This window comes from Melozone crissalis, unplaced genomic scaffold (assembly GCF_028551555.1).
Source record: "Melozone crissalis strain CALT ecotype California unplaced genomic scaffold, PUWL_Pcris_2 ptg000023l_1, whole genome shotgun sequence".
NCBI lineage: Eukaryota > Metazoa > Chordata > Aves > Passeriformes > Passerellidae > Melozone > Melozone crissalis.
Window position 1 is genome coordinate 32,365,723 of NW_026535801.1, and position 20,875 is coordinate 32,386,597.

The following is a 20,875-nucleotide window of genomic DNA, read 5'->3' on the forward strand; positions in this document are numbered from 1 at the left end:
GCGCCGCCCCGCGGCCCCCCCGCCCGCCGCTCCCGCCGCTCCGCTCCCGCCCGAGCGGCTCCGCGGCCTGAGGAGCGGCCCCTCTCCTGCCCTGCGGCCCTCGCCATGACCGAGGTACTCTGCTGGTCCCGGGTGTCGCTGCTGGGTGGTTCGAGCGGGACAGAACGCCATGGAGCAGTCCGTGAACCGCCAGAGCCGCCACCGCCTCCCTGAGGGCTCCGCTCGCGGCGGGGCCGCTGCGCCCCGGGTGCGTTGGAGGGAGCCGAGGGCCGGTGGTTTGGGGTTCCCAAAGAGGAGAATTTAACTCATTGCGGTATTCTGCTTTCAGTAGGGATCAGGAAACCTGAGCGTGCTGTGTGGTATTAAGTACGCTTTTCCCCAATGTGCTTTGCAGATCCTATTGGAGTTTCTCACAAGCCCTCCTGTAGTGGCCTCTTGGGGGGTTTGGGGTTGGTTTACTTTAATTTGTGGGCATTTGGTACTTTCTGCTGCACAGCTCATGCGAAGAACTCAGGTTTCTGCCTCATTTTCCCTTTCTCCCAATGCAGCAGGAGAAGGCAGAGTGGGAAAACCTAAACAGGATATTAATGCGTCATGGGTTGAAACCTGTGAGTCTTGCTGCCCCCCAAAGCTGCAGAGATACATCAGGTAATGTACATCAGGAAATGTAATTTTTGTATTTGGAAATAGTAACTGTAAGTTCATAAGGCAGCTCCAAAGCTATCACTTCCTAGTGGCAGCAAACAGGTGATCTTCTTTGGCTGTTCAAACCCTTTCATTGTGACTTTGCTTATGTTTTGTGTCTTCAGATATGATTGTCCTAGACCATGAGTCTTCTCGAGGAATAAGGCTTGCGTTAAAAACGCTGGTGGAAGACATTGAGCGACAGCAGAAGGTGATGCAGGGACTTATGGAGGCAAATCGATGTCTTAGGTAAGACAGTGGAAGGAATTTACCTGCAGAGTAAAAGTATTATCAATATTGGAGTATTGCATCTCTGGCCTGGTGGAAATCTTATCTCCCCAGAGGCCTAAGACCTTTTTACTGAGGTTATTGTTCAATATGCAGCAATATTGTCTCAGTTCCTTTCAAGCTCTTCTGTTGTTTCATCTGCCGCTTCTTCTCATATCACTGTATTTCCCATACCATGCCCATGTTGCCAGAGGAGGTTATCAAAGGTCAGCACATAGTGTCAGGTGTCTATAGTGAAATGAGTTTAAGTTAAAAGCAAGGATTCATTTCTTTTTTCAGAGATGTGGTACGACTGGAACAAGGTCGGGCATCTCGGCAAGAGCAACGGGCTAATGATTTGGAAAATGTGGTGAAAAACATTAAGGCCAAAATTTGTCAGCTGGAAGATGAAACAATAGCTAAAGCATGCCAGCAACAGAGCCAAGTCAAGGAACTTCAAAAAGAGCAACAGGCTTCACGGGTAATTCAAATAGTGCTGCCTGAGGATTCAAACTTTTGACTTGTGAAAAGTGTCAAAATATTTATGTTGATCTAAATAAACATGAATCTTGGGTCATAGGGTTAGTACACTGTTTATAGCTAAGTATTTTCAAACTATGCAGAATTTTCTAGAAATAATTTAGAAAATGTCTGTATTCCTCTTCCACCGTCTCTTCAGCACAGCTAAAACCCAAGTGCTCATTTTCCTTGGTTCCAAGTGTGTACCTGGGCTTGTGCAGTACAGTCAGCTTGTGGGTCAGAATAATTCTGTAACAGTCCCATTGCCTGTTCACAGGTGAAATACCAACAGCAGCAGGAAAAGCTGCAAGAACAGCAAGAGATCATTGCCCACTTGCAGAAGGAGCTGAGCAGAGTTGGGAGGGAGGAGCAGCAGCGAGCTGACACTCAAAAGAAAATGTTTTGTCAGTTTTGCAAGAGAGCTCCCAAGTCTGTCCTGGATCAGCGGTGAGTGATTCTCTTCTACTGCTGAATCTCTGCAACATTAAATGAAGAAACAGATTTTAATGTAATGCTTCTTGCTATTTATATGGGGAAAAAATGTAACCTGGAGACTTTAGGAGTACAAGATGAAATACGAATTCTTGTGAAGGTACCTCAGTGCAGTGATATTTTTCTTCTGTGAAACTGTAAGCCAGATAAATCCATGGCAGAAATTAAAAAATTGCCACCCACTGCCCACACTAGATGTCAGCAAAGGGAAGGGAATGATTCACTCTGCCCTGTAGCTGCAGTGTTGGCTGGGATGATCTCATCCTGGGATTCTAACATTTAAAAATGTAAGTTGAAAATGAACAAACCCCCCAGCAAACACCATCCTTAGCCCCCCTAAAAAGAGCCTTTCCAATTTTGGGAAGTGATGTTTGCAACACTGCAGGCTTGCTTGTAAGCTTCCCAGTGCTTTTGGGTAAGTTCCCAAAGTGTCACAAGGCTGTGTCTCTTGCTAGGAGGATTTCCATAGCTCTGCTGCAATCAGGCATTTGCCAGTTCCTAGGCCTCAGGTAGCCATTGTTTTATTGTGCTGGTAAAAATCAGCTCTCTAGGCCTGGCCAGCAATGTTTACCTGGGAAGCTTTTAAGAGAGATTGTGTGTGCTCAGCTTTTTCCTTGAGCCCTCACCTTATCAGAGGAAGGATCACTGAATTTGGTTTCCTGTCCTCCCTCATCTGTCTCTCCAGACCAGACAATCTCAGAGTGCTCAAGACGCTTTATTTTGACTGTGCCTCTCTGTTAATCTTGCTGGGCAACCACAAGCATAAGATGAGGAGGCTGGTGGGCAGATTTAACTTTTTTCTCCTCTTGAATATTTTGCTGTTTCTAAACTAGCACAGATTCAATGTGTCTACTTTTCCATTTTGATAAAGTGTGACCATGGTTGTCTGGTATGAGAGAAACTCCACAGTTTGGAGCAGCCACTTCCAAAGTGCAGTGCAGCTGTGTGAGCTGACCTGTTCCTCTGGGTTGGTCACAGGATGAGTTTTGTGAGAATATCTGAAATTCAAAATGAATTTTTCCTTTCTTCAGGTACCTTTGTCTAATTGACTATTATGAATCTCAGATTAGTCAGATTAAAAAGGAGCTGAGGTAGGTCTCATTGAGTGCCCTGTGGTTCTACTGTTCAAAAATTTTTTTAGCCCTTACTGTTCTTAAATCTTGTAGTGGTAAATATTCTGTGCTCCAGGTATCACTAGCATGTAAGAAATAGCAAAGGGTTATAATAGTCATGGAAATGTAGATTTTTCCAGAGAATAACTGGCAGTCAGGCTAAGCAGCTTCTCAATCAGGAGGCCAGGACAGTTAGGAGGCTTGGGGTATTCAGATACTTGAACTATGTCTTTTTTTCTTGCTTTCTTTCTTTTTCTTCCCCTTTCTCTTTTACCATGGTTCACAGGCAGAATTACTGCATTAGCTGTGCTCAGTTGATTGATCTCCCAAAACTAAAGGTTTTCAGCTCTATCCCTGCATGGCCCAAAGCAACAGATACCTGAGACATTCCATAGTTTGAGATTACTGTTGACAAAACTGAAATGGGATTTGCTTGTACTGGAATTTTGCCTGTGGATAAGTGCATTTCATTAGCATATGAAACAGCTTTCCCAGAAATTACAGCAGGAATCTTAGGGCAGAATATCTTTGGTAGTTTATGGAAACATTATCATACATAACTGCTAACTAAACCAACTTAAATTTTGAGCTAAATGAACTGCACTAAGCTGAACCAATTTATTTTTCCCAATAGGCAACATAAAAAAGATGAAGACGAGGTGCAGAGAGAAGTAAAAACCAAAGAAGAGTTCTTAAATCTAGATGTTACTCCTAATTACAAAGCACTGCTCATGGTATGGAACTGGCAAGAATAAGTCAGTGCAGATCTCTCAATGGTAACCCTTCAAGTGCCACAGAGAAACATAAACATGTTTGTTTTCTGTCTCTTGTTCTTGTCATGTCTTCTGAGCTTGTAACCTGTATGGGCAGAGCCCCATCCTTGTGCAAAGATTCAGCAAAATGTTGTGAGTCTGCTGGGGATTGCATAGACCTCTTTTGGTCACAGGGCTCCACCTGGGGTCTGATGCACCAGACTCCAGGATCTGAGTCCTCATCCATGCTGCTTTGCTGTCCAGGCAACTGGGAACTCTTCGTAACATGCACACACTTTAAATTGTTGAAGCTTGTTCATTATGAAATGAGGGCAATAAAAGCAATAACCCAGTCTCTGTTGCAGTCTTTCCAGAAGCAGCTTACTGAAACAAAAGCCAAGAATGAACAGCTTTTGCTTGAAAATATAAATCTCAAGAAAAACTTGGAAATAAGGTGAGAAAGGATAAGTGGCATTCTTTGCAAGGCCATTTCAGTAGACTTTGCTTTACAAGCACCAGCAATTGTAAAAGTCAAGTGTGAAATCTGTGATCAAAGAAATGAGATATGGCAGCAACAGCCACACTGTTCTCCCTACACTGTTAATAACAGCTGCTAATGGTTAGTTTGCTCTTTATTGCTGTTGTCATGTAGAAATATAGCAGAATTTAATTTCCAGAATGATTTTTTGACACTGGCAAAACTTTTTTCCTTTTTTGCTTGGATGAATTTTATAGATACCTTCCAATGCAAGACATATAACATGGTACTTTTTCTGTCTAGCAGGCCAACTGCACAGGAATTAAAATTTTACAAGCACCAAGTGAAGAAACTACAGAGAGCTTTAAAGAAAACTACCCAGTGAGTATATTCTTTCAGGGACTTTCATGAATCCTCTGGATTTCTGAAGGCAAGGTTACTCTGCAGCCTGTGATGTAGAGAGTAGCTTATATAGCATGTGCCTTATCAGCATTCTTTGGTTATGAGCAGCAAGTGCTGCTGGAGCTCTGCAGCCCTCTATTTCTGAAATGATGGCAGGGTCTCCAAATGGAGGTTTTTTATTTCATTTTGTCTTTCTGGATTTGATTTGAGTTCTTTTGCTGGCAGTATGTACAGGGCCATCTCTGGTGTTTGCTGCTTCCATAAGCTGTAAAGGAAGTTACTGGTTTCATTATGGATTATAAATGGGAAAGTGTGAGTTGGCAAAATGTTGCAGCTACTGAAGTTATGTCCAGATTATTCTTAGAACTTGACTGGTTTTTTTCTGAAATATTGCTAAGAAAATACATGGAAGACATAAAAGTTCTAGTACTAATGAAGTGTTTTTAACTGTAATTTCACTTAGTCATTTGTCCTTGTGTATACTGAATGCTAAATATTGTATAGACTGAAAAAGACATCACTTAAAAATAAATAGACATGTTGTGTATATTTAAATGGTCTATTCTCTTGTGCAGTAGGTATCATTCAGATGAAAAGTGAGATTTGTAGTAATAAGCCAGGAAAGATGTTCCAGCAGAAGCAGATAACAACTGAGCTTGGAATTTGAGCCTTTAGAGTAAAATTCTGGATTTTGGGTCTTCAGCCATAGTAGAACTCTGGTAACAGAAAACCTGGTGGTGTCCCTTCTAAATAAGCATAGCCTCAGCCTGGAGACTTGAGATAAATTATTGATATTTGCATTGGGTATTGTGTTGTCAATCTGTATTACTTGGGGCTGATGGAATTTTATTGCTCAGTATCATAACATGGATATTTGCTTTGTGTGTTTAAGTGCTACACACCTGGTTCTTCCACCAAGGTTAAAGGTAGCATCTCCTGCTAAGGCTGCTTGTGTAACCCACTGTGTTGTATTTTTGTGCAGATTTTCAGGGAGTAGGACTGGAGAAAAAAAAGAAGAAAACAAAGACTCTGGGAGAGTTGCCACTGTGGATCAGCTGCAGGCAGCTTGCCAGGAATACTTGCAGGTACCCAAATTGTTTCTGTTCTGCATGTTTCTAGCACTGCTACAATGAAATGTTGTACATGTTCTGTTTACCTGTGTCGACTGGAGTGTGCTGGTCTGAGGCTAAGAATGCCTGTCAAATCCTCTGTGCAAGATGAGTCATTTTTGGATTTGGCAGTCAGTGTAGGCTGGTTCTTGTTCTGTCTGAGTGTAAATTACCTGAAAACACAGCAAGGCAGCAGACACTAGACTGGTAAATATGATTTAGCTGAAGTCTGTTCAGGACAGGGGTTCCAGATCTTGGGTGATAGTGGCCTTTATTTTTCTTCTAATTAAAAAGCCTAAATATAATAGAACTTAGCAAACTGTGAGCTGTGGAATTTACAGTGCCTTGAGTGGATAAATGTTAAGTATCCCTCAAAGGGAAGTATATATTTACCTTACTTTTACATATCTTCTAGCTGGTATATGTTGAAATCTTTGAGTCTATTGCATGTTGAATGCATGTGTAAAATCACTCAATAGTAATATTGGAGCTATTTATGACTTAATTTTAGACAGTCATGACTGTGATGGAGAGGGATTTTATTCCAAAACATCATACATATTTGAGCAATAACATTTGTAATTTGTTCTTGAAGGTTCTGTCCCATATTGATTCTATTTTGCAAAGCCCAAGAGCTCCTCCGTTAATATTCCGGCCCAGCAAAGGGCCAGTGAAAAATGACAATAAAGAGAATGGACAGGGATGTGGATTTGAGCACCTTCCACTCACTGTAGAAATGTGGGCAGATCAGCTCATAGCCCTAAAGGTAACAACACATTGTTGCTCTCTGTTTCTTGGTTTCCTTTCATCTGCTCTCCTCTCCTCCATCCCTCCCTCTGTGTCGTTGTGGGATTTTTACATGTAGCTTTTGTTATTTTCTGACCTGGTGTTAAATTTTACAAATAATCTGCTGTCCATGTGAAAAATATACCAGAGATACTTCTCTGTGTAAATCTTTTATTTCATTTCATTAACTGAGTCCCTGAGAGAAAACTTAAGCTTTAGAGTCTGGACTTCACACATTGATGATGGTGCATTCTCTTCCTTCCTTTTGTCTGACCAGTGACTTTTTGATCCAAATACAAGTGAAATAGTTTTGTTTAAAGCCAAACTCTTTGTGACCAATACTTCCTATTTCACTGAAACTGTAATACATAGCAAATATAATATTTTTCACTCTGTTCTTTTCAAATCAAAGAATGTCAGCAAGACACTATGCTTAAATTCATGAAAATGAAAACCTTAACCTTTCCAGTGCTGGAATGTTTTCTGTATATGAGAAACAGAAAAACACCTGTTTCTATACTAATAACAACTTTAAGCAGTTTGCAAAATAAGTTGGCTCTCCTCCTTTCTTAAGGATTTGCATAGGTCCTTGAGAAAACTGTCTCTGGAATTGCTGCCTTGGAACACTAAAGATCCACAGGATAACAGAGAATCCATACGAGTTGAAGACCTTCAGTTGATAGTAGATGCAATTTTGGAAGAATTAGAACATAAGGAAAAGGTAATTCTTACCAGAGATTTATAATCACAAGTTACTGTGGAGTTCTTAAATGCATTCTTCACACAGTGATTAGATTGGTGCATTTGAAAGCCTTGCAGCATTTAAGAAATACCTGGTTGAAGACATTCAGTAGTCAAAGATTCTTTTAACATAATGGATAAATTCACCTTGGGGAAGATTTCTTTAATCAAAGGCACTTGACCAGCAGTGAATTTGCATTGCCCTGTTCTGCCTCTCAGGGCTGAGAATACATAAATGCTTCTCTTAGCAACAGAAAAGGAAGCTTTCAAAAGAGTATTTGGAGTTTGGTGTATGCTTGTGCCTGAAAACTATTGAAACTGTGTCTTCAGCTTTAAAAATATTTGCAACATTGAGATTTTGTTACACCTGTTTTTCGGACTGGTTTTAAGAATGTTTCACAGCTTATTCTTGCCTTGTTAAGCAGTACCATTGATGAGTTCTTCCTGCTTGCTGCAGAACAGCCAGACCCACTCCTTGCAAACCCTGTCTGCCATAGTGTCCCACTTCCAGAAGCTGTTTGATGTCAATTCTCTGAGTGGTGTTTATCCACGGATGAATGAGGTGTACATAAAGCTGGGGGAAATGACCAACGCCATGAGGAACCTCCAAGAGCTCCTGGAACTAGGTAAAGGCTGACCACCTGCTGCTTGTTCACACCATTCCTAAAAAAGGAGACAGGTGAAAAGCTGCCCTCTTCATAGAAAATAATGTTGAGCTGTTGAGAAATGAATTAACTAGGTGTTTACTTCACTGGGAAGACAAAAACCTGTTCCTGTCAATTTATAGCTCAAATAGCAAATCCCCAGTATTTGTAAGCCTTTAGCAGTTGCTGAGGAATAACAGGGAGGCAGAAGATGAGAATAACAGGGGAAATAGAATTTTTTTTTCCCCACAAAGCTTTTTTTTGGTGAGCTGATTTCATAATTGTTGTTCATTCTTCACTTGAAAGATAACAAATTTAAGGAAGAAAACAACTCTGTCTCATAGGTAGATTTCTACTCAGTAATTCATTCAACTGTAATTGGGTCCAGTCCTCAGAAAGTTCCATCTTATGCTGCTAAACTTGAAAACCAAAACAAGTTGTTGAATGTCATAAACTGTCAGTACTCAGAGGTTTAGTTGGTTATTTCCCTTCTGGTGGGAACTTCTGTAGAACTACAGCTCCTGCTGCTCCTGGGCTAAAAGGTTGGGCTGGGCTCTAGGATGTCCAGCCCCAGAGCCCCTGGGCTGCTGAGCCTCATTCAGGGAGGGAAGCAGTGTTCCTGCCTGCAGCCAGCATGGGAGAGGAGGAAACCTCACCTCCCCCTAATAACTGCAGCTCAGAAGATGCCTTGTCCAAGTTCTTCTGAAATTGAAGGAGAAAAAGACAAGGAGGCTGCTACCTTCACTCACAGCACTACAGACAGGTTAAAATTCAATACCAAAACAAGTTCTGGGTGTTAACAAAAAACATCCTCCTCCAAACATTTCCATGTTTGTTAAGCAGGTTCCTTATTGGTCTAGGCCCTACAGTGTGTCTGCTGTATCACAAGAACCAAATTTAATAACCCCCTCTCTCTATATATAATTTCAGTTGGCTGATTTCCACTGACATTGTCAGGGTGCACTTTAGTACCCTCTCTGCTGTGAACACACAGCTCTGCCAAAGTTTTTTTAGCCACTAAAGGATTAGTGAGAGAATCCCCATTCTTAGCTAGTATTTGTTTATTTCTGACCATTTGTTTCTTTCTGTTTTCTGTGAATGATGGAATGTATATGCTAGATCTATGAAAACCAAATAAAATCTGTGCACCTGCAAAAATTCAACTGTGTCTAAAATACTTCCCTGACGTTACTGTCAAAAGAATCATGAGGTGTTTGTTTTTCCACAGACAGTTCAGCTCCACCCACTGTGGTAGTGAATACTGTTGGGAAACTGTGTGACATCATTAACAAGAACGTGACTGAGCAGGTACAGCAGCTTCTGGGCACCCAAGACATCCACAGGTATGTGGGGCTGTTCCACTGCTGACCATTCTGCAAACATCAAATGTAGTCATTGAGAACTGGCAAAAACTGATGCTGAAACAAACTTTCATCATTTGGTACAAAGTCAGTGCCACAGCACAGGTGTTAGTTACTGCTGTCCTGCTTGAAACAAATCTTGTATTCTGTCAAAAAGATGAAGTTGACAGAGGGAAAAATTGAGGCCAGAAGGTTCCAAAACACTCTCTGGTTTGCATGGATAATGTGATCAAACAAGGCTTAATGGGATACATGTTTCATCAGGAGACAAATGTGGCACCTGGGTGGGGAGGAGAAAGTGATGCAAGTCTCAGATGTAACATTGAAGTGTTCTAGTTGCCCAGGGAGGGTTTGCCTCAAGCTGCCTACAAACACTTTAGAAACTGGACAAATCCAGTTCTACATTTAACAGGTAACAGCCACATCTGGGTGGCAGCAGACCCTGAGGGCTGGCATTCAGCATGTGCTTTACAGACAAACTAGTAAGGGAGCAGGCAGCAAGCCTGACACATGCTGAGTTAACAATACTCACTCCCTCAGCCTTTCTGCACCCATTTCTCAGTTTCTGCTGGAGAACAGCTGCTTATAAAGCATTTCTTGCTGTACCTCCAAGGCAGTTATACCAGCCACCCCCAGGCAGTATATTTAGCATACACAGACAAAGTTCCAGGCCCCAGACTACCTGGAGCCATGTGAGGGGGAAAGGAGGGATGTGTATACAGCATTAGTAGTGAAATCAGAGATCCTTGTGACAGCTCCCTTATTGGCTGCAGGGTTCAGAACTGGAGAACAGAACATTGGTGTCCATGGTTTTGTGTACTAAGTAGCAATATTTTCACAAAGTCATGGCACAGAACAACAAACTGGCCAAGAGGATGAACTTGCCATGTCCTTGCACCTCTTACCTGATTGTCTCACTTTCCATTCCAGTATCATCAATAAGCTTGAAGAACATGAGTGCTTCTTTCCACCCTTTCAAGCTCTCATTCAAGATTTGCTGTGTCTTCTAGGTGAGTAATATTTGCAACAATGATTATCTTCATGCCAACACTTCCTCATATAACTCTAAACAGTTAACACATGTTTTCTTTACTCCTGCTGTGCTAAAACAGAAGGATGTGAGGGAAGGTGCTGCCTTTGCCTCACTCTCCTTTCCACCTTTCCTCAGGAAGTGACCAAAACACTTTATTTTCATTTAACATGGGGTTGCATTTACTTAAGCATGTTACTTACAAGCCTAATTGATTATTTTCTGAAAGCATTAAAAGGCCTGAGGAGTTTACTTAATTCACCATCTGTTTAAGTCAGAATTTTGGTTGAACTCAAGGTGTTCTGGGTTCATAAGCCTAACCCTTTTGCTTTCCATTCTGTTGCAGAGATCAGTAACGTGGATGATATTTTACCTGCAGTGCAAAACCTGAAATGGGGAGCTGGTTATGGGTGACTCTACTCTTCCTGAGCAAGATTCTCTTACCTGTGACTGTACCTGCTGGTGCACATGACATTGCAGCTACCTCCTAAGCAACAATTCCAGATTTTTTTTTACTTAAATAAAAATTACTGCATTTTTAATTTTTTATTTAATTCTTGGTCAGTTTAAGAAAAACTTCAACTGCTGTCAGCTGGTCTACTCAATTCCAGAAAGAGAACCAATATACTCTGTATCAGTCCAGGAAACTGAACCCAGCACAACATCCAGCACAAACTCTTACCACTTTTAATATTGCTGACCCAGTAAATATGAGGTAAAGATGCCCTTACTGCCATAGCCAGCACACTTACACAAATGCTCAACCTTGGTTTTCTTGAGAGCCTATTTTAAAATGTGGTTCGCATTTCCAGATCAGTTTGGGACGGGAACATTGTTACTCAGTGAGTATTCTCTCTGATTATGGACTGAGGCAGACTGGGTTAATGTAATCTAGGCCAAAAATCTTTAAAATTTGCTTCAGGTGATGGTTTGAAGTTACCATCATTGTATTCCAAAAGTCAGTTTTAGAAAGGATTAGATCAAGTCTCTTATGCAAGACAATTAGAAGTTTATTGTACAGAAACAAGTACACCAAGCTTCCAAAAATATTTTGTCTCAATATTATTAAAGCTTAGTTTACAAAACTTTGCTGTTGCTCAGACAGAATCTGGGTTTACAAGATTTTGAAATGTACTGTAACAAAGGACAAAACCAGTTAAGGTGTCACAAACTAAAACCTTAATGACATCTTGGTGAGTTCATCTCCCTGCTTTGGAAGCTCATTATTTACATACCTGCAGCCACAGTCAGCTAAGGTACTTTTGAACAGTGGACTACCAACTTTAGTTTCTCAAAAAAAAAAATAGCTGTTAAAGAGTTTCTTTTAAAAGGTTCTCTAGCCCTACAGCTGAAGAATACTGTTTCAAAATGTATTATTTTAAAAGTACACCACTGCCCTGTTAAAACAACATGAACAAGTTCCTAGGGCCATCAGACTGCCCAGCAAAGTAATGACACTTGGCTGACAGTCTAAAATCTCCCCAGGTACAACCCTTCTTTAAGAGAGGTTTCACACTTAAATGTCCTTTAAGGAGGGATTTGCCAGAAATAGCAAAAATAAAGGACTTATTCTTTAAAGACAAATTATTCCCTATGTGGGGGAAAATATGTTTAACTTCAGTGAGAACTAATCCCTGAATAGGATCATTAAATTTGCATGTCCTGAGCTGGAGCTTGCTTCAAATTTGCAATGACTGTGCAAAACAAGTTAATTACAAGAGATATGTACATCCATAGGAAGTTGAAAAATCAGTAACTTATGTACATGAGAAGAAATCAGATTTTCTTGCGTCTGCTCCTTGTCAGCTCATACCTGCAAGACAGACACAATAAGTAATTACCATAGTTGAAAATCTTAACAGTTTTAACTGGCACAGTAGAGAAAACTTGGGCTGCTTTCTTGCTTCTGCTTCACAGGCAGCACAGCAAAGGAGGCTCCAGAGATGGCCTCAAACTTCAGCTCTTCACCAGGAACTTTGGGTGCATCCTTTTTTCCTCTTTCCACAATTGCCCTGAGTCACACACACAAGCTGGCCAGGGAAATGTGGTTTTCCTATTGGAATATTGGCTCACTGCCTGTGCAGATGGCAAGCTCCTGGACTACCCACACTACATTCCTCAGGCTCACTGAAGGAGAAAGAAGGAAGAACTCCTGCCATTTACTAAAGACACAGAAGTGAAAAAAACACCCAAGCCTGGTTCTCTGTTCTACCTCAGACCAGGAACATACAAGCCTCAGAACCACAATGAACGTACAAGCAAAACTCTAAGTGGCTTATTATAATAGTTTCTATAAATGCTTTGTAATTAAAGTTTTATCATACATATATATTGCTGATCAGAGTATTTAGTTAAGATCTTTACTCAAGTTAAAATTTGTTGCCAGGTTACTTTAATAAACAAAATTCTTTTACTTATGTGCCCCTGTGGCTTTTATGGCAACTTAAAATATGCTGAAGACTATAATTGACACAGCATCTCATTAGAGCTGTCTCACAGGGCAGGCACTGCACAGCCAGTGGATTAACACACAATTTAGATAGAACTGCCAGATTAGCTCAAGTTAGTCCTGCCTTTGCAGGTCAGATATTCTTCTTGCTCACCCAAATACAGCCCAGTTAGCAGCACTCACTCCCACAGCAGTCATGCAAGCTCCCAGCAAAGCAATGTTTGGAAGGATGGAGATGAGTACTTACCACTGGGCAAAGCCTTTTATTAAATCCTCCCGGGACAAGTCAATGCGCACCTTTAAAAAGCAGATTTTATTTGTTTGTAGGTTATTCAGCATATAAATTAGCTAAGCTACCACTCCTGCCAAGTCAGACCCACTTTCTAGCTCAGGCTTGAGGAAAAATGGAGCTTCCCACATTCCCAGGATAGTGTAGGCATGAACCAGCTCCGTTTCCTATAGCACTACTTGGAAATTTATCTGTCACTGAAGAAGCAATTGCAGTTTACTTCTCACAGAATCAAAGCTGTTCACAGAAAGTCAAAGCAGGGTTGGCAAATTGTGGGGTTTAACCCCAATGCCTTTCTCAGCTCTGTGTTTGCACTCTTGGAGCCATTTCCTACATGGGCAGCACCAGGGCCCAGGAACCAGGGCTTACTTCAGGAGCTCCCTTCTGAAATTAGACCACACAGCTCCCACATGGATACAGCCTCATTTGAGATGAAAATCTGGCAGAAAAAAAATTGTTTCCAGATTTCCAGTCCTATCATTGAGAATCAGTTACTGGAGCCACATTTGAGGATTTCAGGAATAGCCCAGATTGTTCAGCTCTGTTATATCTGTAGTGAGATTCTTTAAACTTACTTTCCCCAGCTCCTTCCTCTCCTGTGAAATGAATGGCCTGCTGTTTTTCACTGCAATGTCCAGTGTCCTTTTCTTGACATTTTCCAAAGATTCAAAAAATTCAAACCTTGAAATAAAGTTTAAAAAGAAGAGACTTAAGGGAAAAACTAAAACCCTGTGAGCACCAGTGGGCAGAATGTAGTGACAGAGTACAGCATCAATGGCCAGGACTTTAACAGGGAAGGGACACACAGAAAAGGCAATTCTAGAGTGAGATTTTATTCAGATTGCAGGGAACCTTTTCCATGCCTCATGAAAGATAACACTGTGTTCAGACTGTCCACCATGCCAGGGAGAAGGAGGAAAACATGCATCCATGATGAAATGCCATTTAACATTATTTTTCCCCCTCCATGGAAGATCAGCATGTTTTCCATGCAATGTTCATTACTCAAGAGGAAATAGTCATGAGCCAACCCCCAAGTTCACAGAGCAGCCTTGCACCACACCAAGAACAGAAAAAGGCTGAAACCTGTGGCAATTAAATTCTTAATGGCTCTGACTCAAGCCTCTGGCACACATGGCTAATGTCAAGTGAGTTTTGTCCATGTTAAATCACTCCAGTTCTGCCCACCTGAATAGCTTTTCCTCCAGTCAGAGCTGTGAAACAGGTAAGGTGTTTTGGAGCTAAGCATTATCTTTAATTGAGGATGTACAGGATACCTCAGTACTGAGGATGGGGAAAAGGAGATGCTCTTCCCAGCTGCTGGGATGGCACTAAATCAGTGCAGTTACTTCAGAACAGACATAAGCAGAATTCTCAGCTTTGGTGTTTTGAGTATTAAGAAGGAATGTTTTAAAATTTTTTCTCCATTTCTGACTTACACAGAAAGGACATAACACAGGAAAAAGATAAGCCACCCAGGATCAACCAATATTCACATATATCCATGTGCACCTTCCTCTAATTATGGGATTAAAACCACCTCTCAAAAGAGCTCTACTTCTAAGTGTTACTGTGTTTGGGTTTATGCAAAACACATTCCATTTCAGTGGCACAGCTGTGACACTGCCAGCAAAGAGGTGGCAGCATTTTATCCTGCTCCCACCAAGCCTTGATGACAACATCCACCTGTGTGCCCAAAGGGTGCTCCAGCCTCAGAAGGCTCTGTACTTCTGCCTGGACCTTTGGAAAGATGGCAGAATAGCCATCAGGCAAAGCAGTGTGAACAGAGCAGTGGGCTCTGGAAGGTTCCTGAATGGGCAGGTTGCCTCTGCCATGACACGGAGTTAAATCAGCAGGAGAATGTCAGTTTGCAGAGAAGCAAATGCAGCATGGGGGCAGAGAAGGGACAGGGAAGAAGGTGTGCCCTACTTCTGGGGGATTTGCAATGCCACAGGCAGAGCAAGGCCAGCCCCAAGTATTTGTAAGTGACAGTCCAAGTGTCATTTGTGTCAGAAAAGCTGGAAACATTCACAACAGAGTCCCTAGGAGCTACAGCAGCCCTGTCATTACACAGAGATCAGAACTATTCCAACCATAATAACAATTTACATTTTCTTACTTCTCATCATATTGGGGGTTCAGAGTTTTTTTCTTAACAGAAGTCTTCTTCCTGCTTGTCCACCTTCTGTCTGGCAGCAGGTATATACGGACATACGGATCCACTCCACGATTGGAAGAGGGTACCAAGTTTCTGTTAAAAGAAAAACAGACAATCAAGGCAGGACCTCTCACTGTATGTTTTAATACCTTGGCTCTCTTGGCATCAGATCAACCCTTCACATGCCAAAAACATTCATCCCAGGAGTTGGAACATAAGCAAAGAAAACTTGATGGTTGTTTAGTTAAAATGTTTACTCCTGAGGGTGTGGCCACTTACTGGGGTTCCTAAATTAACAATTACATATTCAGTCATAGGTATCAATCCTTGTCACAATGCCTATCCCAACACCCCAAGACACACACCAGTTGTCAGTGCTGCCCAGAGGAAATTTTGGGAGGATGACAGTGGAAGCATCTCTACAGCAGTGAGCACAATTCACTGCTGCTGACCTGCTGCTGGCACTGACCAGAGCTGGGCACAGAGGATGCACAGCTGGAAGCCAGCCAGCACTAAGGCATCTCCTGCTGCACATGGCTCTGCTCCAGCTTTGCTGGATGACTGGCAGAGCTCAGAGAGCTCTTCCCTCTGTGAGCCATCACAGGCATTACCTGCAGCCGTTGACCAGCACGACGAGGCTCTGCCGGATGGAGGCGTAGCGCACGGTCAGCTGGATCTCCCCCAGAGGCATCTCAGTCCCACTGCAAGACATTGCACAGGCAAGGCTTTTAATACAGCCACTGAGCAGCCCACAGGCAGACTAAAAACAGCTTTCAGGACACCATCCTTCTTCCTGGCATCCTAAGTTTGCTGTTAGAAGTCCCATCCCTGCCTTCTCTGCAGGTACCCAATTTCAGTCCCACAACACAAACTGCCAAAAACGCCCCTATGTGGCCACTGTAGATGGAGCAGCAAAGTACAGGTTAGTGTGTCACACATTCCCTCAGGAATGTCTGTATATGCAAAATGGGACCTTTTTCATATTCTATTCTGCATGTTATTAAAATGGCCCAAAATCCAAAACATTGCTTTAAAATTGTTTAAAATAGCTTATAAATTAAGCTCTGTTCAGAGCTAGAAAATTCACCAGTCACCAAATTGCAGCTGAAGTTGAGTTTTATGTTCAGGTTTATAACTACCCTGATGCTCTCTTAAATGAGGTGGATCTTTGTAACTTCTGTTGATTAAGGATTCCACAAGCACCATTCTGTGCCCCAGGAGGAACAAATCCTTCTCTCCATCCTTCCTGTCAGAGCAGCCTCACACTGAGCACTGTGAGAAGGCCACACACAAACATGCCCAAAAACTTTGTTCACTGCATTATCAGTCTTAAAATGTGTTGGATAAACACATTCAGAGCTTTAAGCAGCCAGAGGTGCCTATGAAGAGTTTAGGTTATTACATAAGTGGGACGTTCAGACTTTGAAATCCTGTTGCTAAATGAGTGTTGAGAAGCTCTTCAACAATATAAAACCAACAGATGCAGCACTCTTAGAAGAGCCATAGAGTGAATACTTTCCCTTTGTATCTGCTCTGGCAGTGCCCTGTAATTTACTTTGCTGTTGACGGGAATACCTAGGTAAATTCTTTGTAAGGTGACTTGAGACCAAACACCTCAAACAATTTAGCAGCCTTGAATTTACCTCTATGCAACAGTAACACCTAAACTTTCCCAAGAGAAGAACAATTCAGCTGGAAGAACACCTACTTATGAATGTCCAGGTTGCTGCTACTTAATTCAAAGCAGGAAGAAGGCAGGGACCCCAGTGAAGTGACACTGGGTGCCACCCTCATTTCCTGCAGGACGGGCAGTGTGGGCACGGCCGCTGCTGCGCTGGGCAATGCTGATGGTGGGCCATGCTCTGGGTTTTGCTTGCCCTCTGCTTCATCAAGGCCAGACACAATTTCAATTTCACTTGGTACAGGGGCTCCTGAACTGTCTTTAGTGCCCAGGTCTTCTCCACCACTGTCCTTTTTTGGCAGAGATTCAAGTGCTGCAGAGTCTTTGCTCATGGGAGGTACTTTGGAGACTTGTGGAGAGGAAAACTTCTGCTGGTTTCCAGCCTTCTCCACGACATGCACAGGACCTAGCTTCGAGGCATTGACACCAGCCTTGACTCTTTGTGGATCAGCTTCTTCAACATCCAGTGCCTAAAAATCACAAGGGAACACAGTGAGTGCTGCTCCCACAGCACTGGGGTGAATGCCAGCATTACCACCCAGAAGGAAATTTCACCACAAAACTGTAACAGCAGAACTCTGCCATTAGAGATGAAAGGGGCCCCTGGGATTCACTGTGGTGTTCTCTCCTCTTATCCTACTGTGTTTGTACTGAGCAGTGTATAAACACTGATCCAGAGCACAGTGAGGAAACAACTCCTAAGCATCAGTGCTGATTTCCCCAGCTTAGATTTTCTCAGTCCAGCTCTTTATTGTTGTGAGAAAACTTTCAGCCATGGCACTGCACTAAGTTTTATGAAGCCCCAGGGATACCTCTCAACTTCACCATACACTTCTAATTTCACTTAAATACCTTATCACACTTCTGCTTTCTACTCAGCTGTGAAGCAAAGCTGCCTTTCTTCATGCCCACCTTTCATCTCTTTTGCCTGGTCGCAAATGGATACTTCTGCAGGGGAAACTGAGTGAATATGGCAAAGAACAACTCACTCGCAGTACAAGTTTCATCTTAATGAAGCTGTCTGAACTGGAATGGTCCAGCTGGAACCTCTGATCCAGAGTCATGCTTGGGTCCTTAAGTAAGTGGGAGAGACACACCACTGAAGTTCCCAGGGCAATATCCCGCTCCTTGTCCTTTATCTGGGGGATGGAAGAAAACAGAAGTTTTCATTAGCTGGCAAACTGGGAAGTGCACCACTGGGAATGCAAAAGCAAAGCAAGAAGGTATTTCAGACAGAAACCAAAATTAGCTTATTTGCTTCAGTATGGTTACATCTAAATGGGTGATGCCAGGAGGGTAACAAGTTAGTGCATTTGGAGCAAAAATCCCATCTCTAACTATGCAGAGAAAGAACTGCTTTAACAGAAAAAACATGCCCTGAGATTCACTTGATTTTCCTTGCTCGCTTTGGGGACAATGTTTTAAGCAGCTGAGATGGCAACTGGTCTAAATCTTTACATGTATTTTAGGTAACAGTTTGTTTAGCCTATTTAACCACAATACACCTTCCAAGTTCAATTCCTTTCTGTATCCAAGTGACCAGCCACAGAACTGCAATGCTGCTAATGAGAGACAGGGCTGCCTAACGAGCCAGAACACAGAGGTGAAGAGGAAGGGCTCTAGTTGGGAATCATGAAGGCTGCAATTTCTGACAGCAAATATTGATGTCTTTACTACACACAGACCTGTATGAAATGTCCTTTGCACTTTGCAGCCAGAAACATCTCACATTTTGAACTAAGACACTGCACATTACATGATGCTAGAACAAAGGTAGATAGCACCATCACCTAAGACAGAATTGTCTGTGCAACATGTGCTTCTTCCACCCTTTAGTAGGAGGAACCCAGTATATGACAATCCCACACAGAAACAAGCACTGGGCTCCATAGAAGAGGTTTCTTCTTACAGATGTGCAGCTGGTCTTCAAAGGAAAGGCTTTTCTCTCACCTCAATGTGGAGTGACTGGGAATGAGCACTGTGGACAAAGAAGGTGAAAGCCTGGCCCCACGTGGGATCTTTGCTGAAATTGCAGGTCTGCAACAAGAACATGCATTAGCTTAGTCTCTGAGAAGCAAAGAATCCATGACACTGATCACCAGAGAGGGCCATGGTGGCCCTCAGTGATGCTACACCCCAGCTGTATAGACAGAGTGGAAATTCCAGGTCAGAAGCATATGGAAGTGAAGTCTCTGGCCAAACCAGAACAAGTTCTTTGGGGTGTGGAAATGCCAAAGAACAAGTCTGGTGAGCTGCAGTTGGCCCCACCAGCACTGCCTGGACCAGCAGGCTGCCTCCCCTGCAGCGAGGCACCGCTCCCTCCCTCCCTCCCACCTTCCCACCCAGGGAGAGCCAGAGCACTGCTTCCAGCCTGCAGCACTCTGAGCCAGCTCCCAAAGCTGCAGTGAGCTGCAGGCAAGGGCAGGAAAGCTGGAGGGGCAGATTCAGGGGTGTAGAACTCATGGGAAGAGTAGGAGGGCACAGCTTCAGCACCCTCCACTTCAAAGAGGAAAGAGCATGGAAAGCACCCAAGGGGACAGTGGCTGCTCTGCAAACCAGCTGTCCCTGCCAGGCCTTGAGTGCAGGCAGCAAGTGGAAAGGAGCAGGGAAAGCCTGGAAGCCTGACCTAGCTTAGGAGAGGCAGCTGATGTGGTAGGGAAAGGGAAAGCCACAAAAGGTAAAAATGCAAGTAGAACCCAATTTCTGGGTGGAGCAGGTGGAAGGAACAAAGGAAAATAGGTGCCAGTCCTGTATGCTCATGTGTAGCCAACAGGATTCATTCTTATTTGCTGGAAGTCCAAAAGAACAAAGAGCTCATCTGCATCCAGCTGCAGGACAGGGAACACAGCAGCTACTGGCAGGGCAGAGCTCAGCTGTTGCTCATACTCATGAGGCAAAGGTAATTTTTAAATAATGAAAAAGGAACTGGAAGAGAAGTAGAGGAGATGCGGTTTAAAAACAAAACCAAACACAAAACAAAACAGTAAAACTGTGATACACAGGAGCCAGGAAAGACTCTGAGGAAGCAATAAAAGCCAGCTTGATGCAAACGACACCCTCCTCTGAGAAACCAAAAGCTGGATTGGAGACTTACAGAACTAGAGTGTCTGGGCCAAGATGAACACTTGGGCACAGGCATGGAACTACACATGTGTACAGCAGCTGGTCAGACACCCTCCACCACCACAATTCAGTGACACAGTGGTTCCACTCCCAGGCTCTGCAGCCATCACTACAAGTACAGCTCTTCACATCAGCTTCACAAGAAGTCCTTTCCTTCCTAGGGGATACTTGGGGACAGTCATTCATAAGATGGAAAGTATGTGATGAAAGCAGAAGAATTAAACAACCTCACCTTACTCTTCTGAGTCTTGTTCCCAACTGTGAGCAGGACAAAGGAGGAAGGTTCTCGTTCCATCTTCTGTCATTTAATACAAGGAAGAAAGAAGAAGGCAGAAAAAAATATTAAGAAATTTATAGTTTTCAGCAAGCAATATCAAACCAGTACTCTTGAAGTTGCTGGAAAGCTGGCAGTATTTTCTGCATGTGGGGCCTCTGAGGAGTATAGTGCACAGGAAAGCCTCCAGCAACAACACAGCAGACTTACTCTCCACCAGCAAGAGTACACATTTAAACCAAAGCTTTATGTATTCAGGTTTCCACACGTGAGAAGTTAAAAATTTGTGAGAAGCTGGGAGGAAACAGAGGAGAGCTGAAGGCTCAGTGGGGAATCTTGGGCTTTCCTGACTGAATCAGGACTCTCAGAATTGGTTTCCAAGGCTCAGGACTTGTTCCAAAGCAGCTGGAAGTGAGTCCTTGGCATCAAATAACAATTCCTGTCTGGAAGCAACAATACTGAACCTCTTGCACCTCTTTGCACTAGACTTTCACTGGGATGGGCTTTCAATCACTAGTTTGAAC

The 20,875-nt window shown here is 42.9% G+C and overlaps 2 protein-coding genes across 6 annotated transcripts in view; one reads left to right on the forward strand and one right to left on the reverse strand.

Moving 5' to 3' along the window:
* Nucleotides 1-67: 67 nt before the first annotated feature.
* On the forward strand, nt 68-10,878 carry CEP70 (centrosomal protein 70). 4 transcript variants are annotated; one of them, XM_054278032.1, is made up of 16 exons: nt 68-114; nt 549-648; nt 810-933; nt 1,252-1,432; nt 1,748-1,917; nt 2,994-3,053; nt 3,709-3,808; nt 4,192-4,280; nt 4,608-4,685; nt 5,689-5,791; nt 6,411-6,581; nt 7,176-7,322; nt 7,800-7,968; nt 9,215-9,329; nt 10,278-10,357; nt 10,724-10,878. In XM_054278032.1, the coding sequence occupies exons 1-16, from the start codon at nt 106-108 to the stop codon at nt 10,789-10,791; spliced, it is 1,764 nt and encodes a 587-aa protein (XP_054134007.1). In that variant the 5' UTR covers nt 68-105; the 3' UTR covers nt 10,792-10,878. The 4 variants fall into 4 exon arrangements, with proteins under 4 accessions (XP_054134007.1, XP_054134004.1, XP_054134005.1 ...); XM_054278029.1 differs by lacking the exon at nt 68-114 and adding an exon at nt 136-247; XM_054278030.1 differs by lacking the exon at nt 68-114 and adding an exon at nt 136-247 and having other exon boundaries at nt 4,611-4,685.
* A 388-nt stretch (nt 10,879-11,266) lies between these two features.
* ESYT3 (extended synaptotagmin 3) overlaps nt 11,267-20,875 on the reverse strand; it is a 34,576-nt gene continuing 24,967 nt past the window's right edge. The window contains exons 15-23 of one of the 2 annotated variants that reach the window (XM_054278026.1): nt 20,310-20,375; nt 18,905-18,991; nt 17,944-18,093; nt 16,982-17,424; nt 15,885-15,974; nt 15,235-15,366; nt 13,691-13,796; nt 13,074-13,123; nt 11,267-12,190 (exon numbers count right to left, since the gene is read on the reverse strand). In XM_054278026.1, coding sequence (XP_054134001.1) covers nt 12,154-12,190; nt 13,074-13,123; nt 13,691-13,796; nt 15,235-15,366; nt 15,885-15,974; nt 16,982-17,424; nt 17,944-18,093; nt 18,905-18,991; nt 20,310-20,375 — 1,161 coding nt within the window. In that variant the 3' untranslated portion in view covers nt 11,267-12,153. The remainder of the gene's footprint in view (nt 12,191-13,073; nt 13,124-13,690; nt 13,797-15,234; nt 15,367-15,884; nt 15,975-16,981; nt 17,425-17,943; nt 18,094-18,904; nt 18,992-20,309; nt 20,376-20,875) is intronic. The other variant, XM_054278027.1, reaches the window with a different exon arrangement.

What these genes read in the sequence shown, in the direction of transcription:
- CEP70 (XM_054278029.1), top strand. Translation starts at nt 170, where the DNA reads ATGGAGCAGTCCGTGAACCGCCAGAGCCGCCACCGCCTCCCTGAGGGC. An exon ending in GCGGGGCCGCTGCGCCCCGG is followed by an intron (nt 248 to 548) that starts GTGCGTTGGAGG and finishes CTCCCAATGCAG; the next exon opens with CAGGAGAAGGCAGAGTGGGA. An exon ending in GAGGCAAATCGATGTCTTAG is followed by an intron (nt 934 to 1,251) that starts GTAAGACAGTGG and finishes TTCTTTTTTCAG; the next exon opens with AGATGTGGTACGACTGGAAC.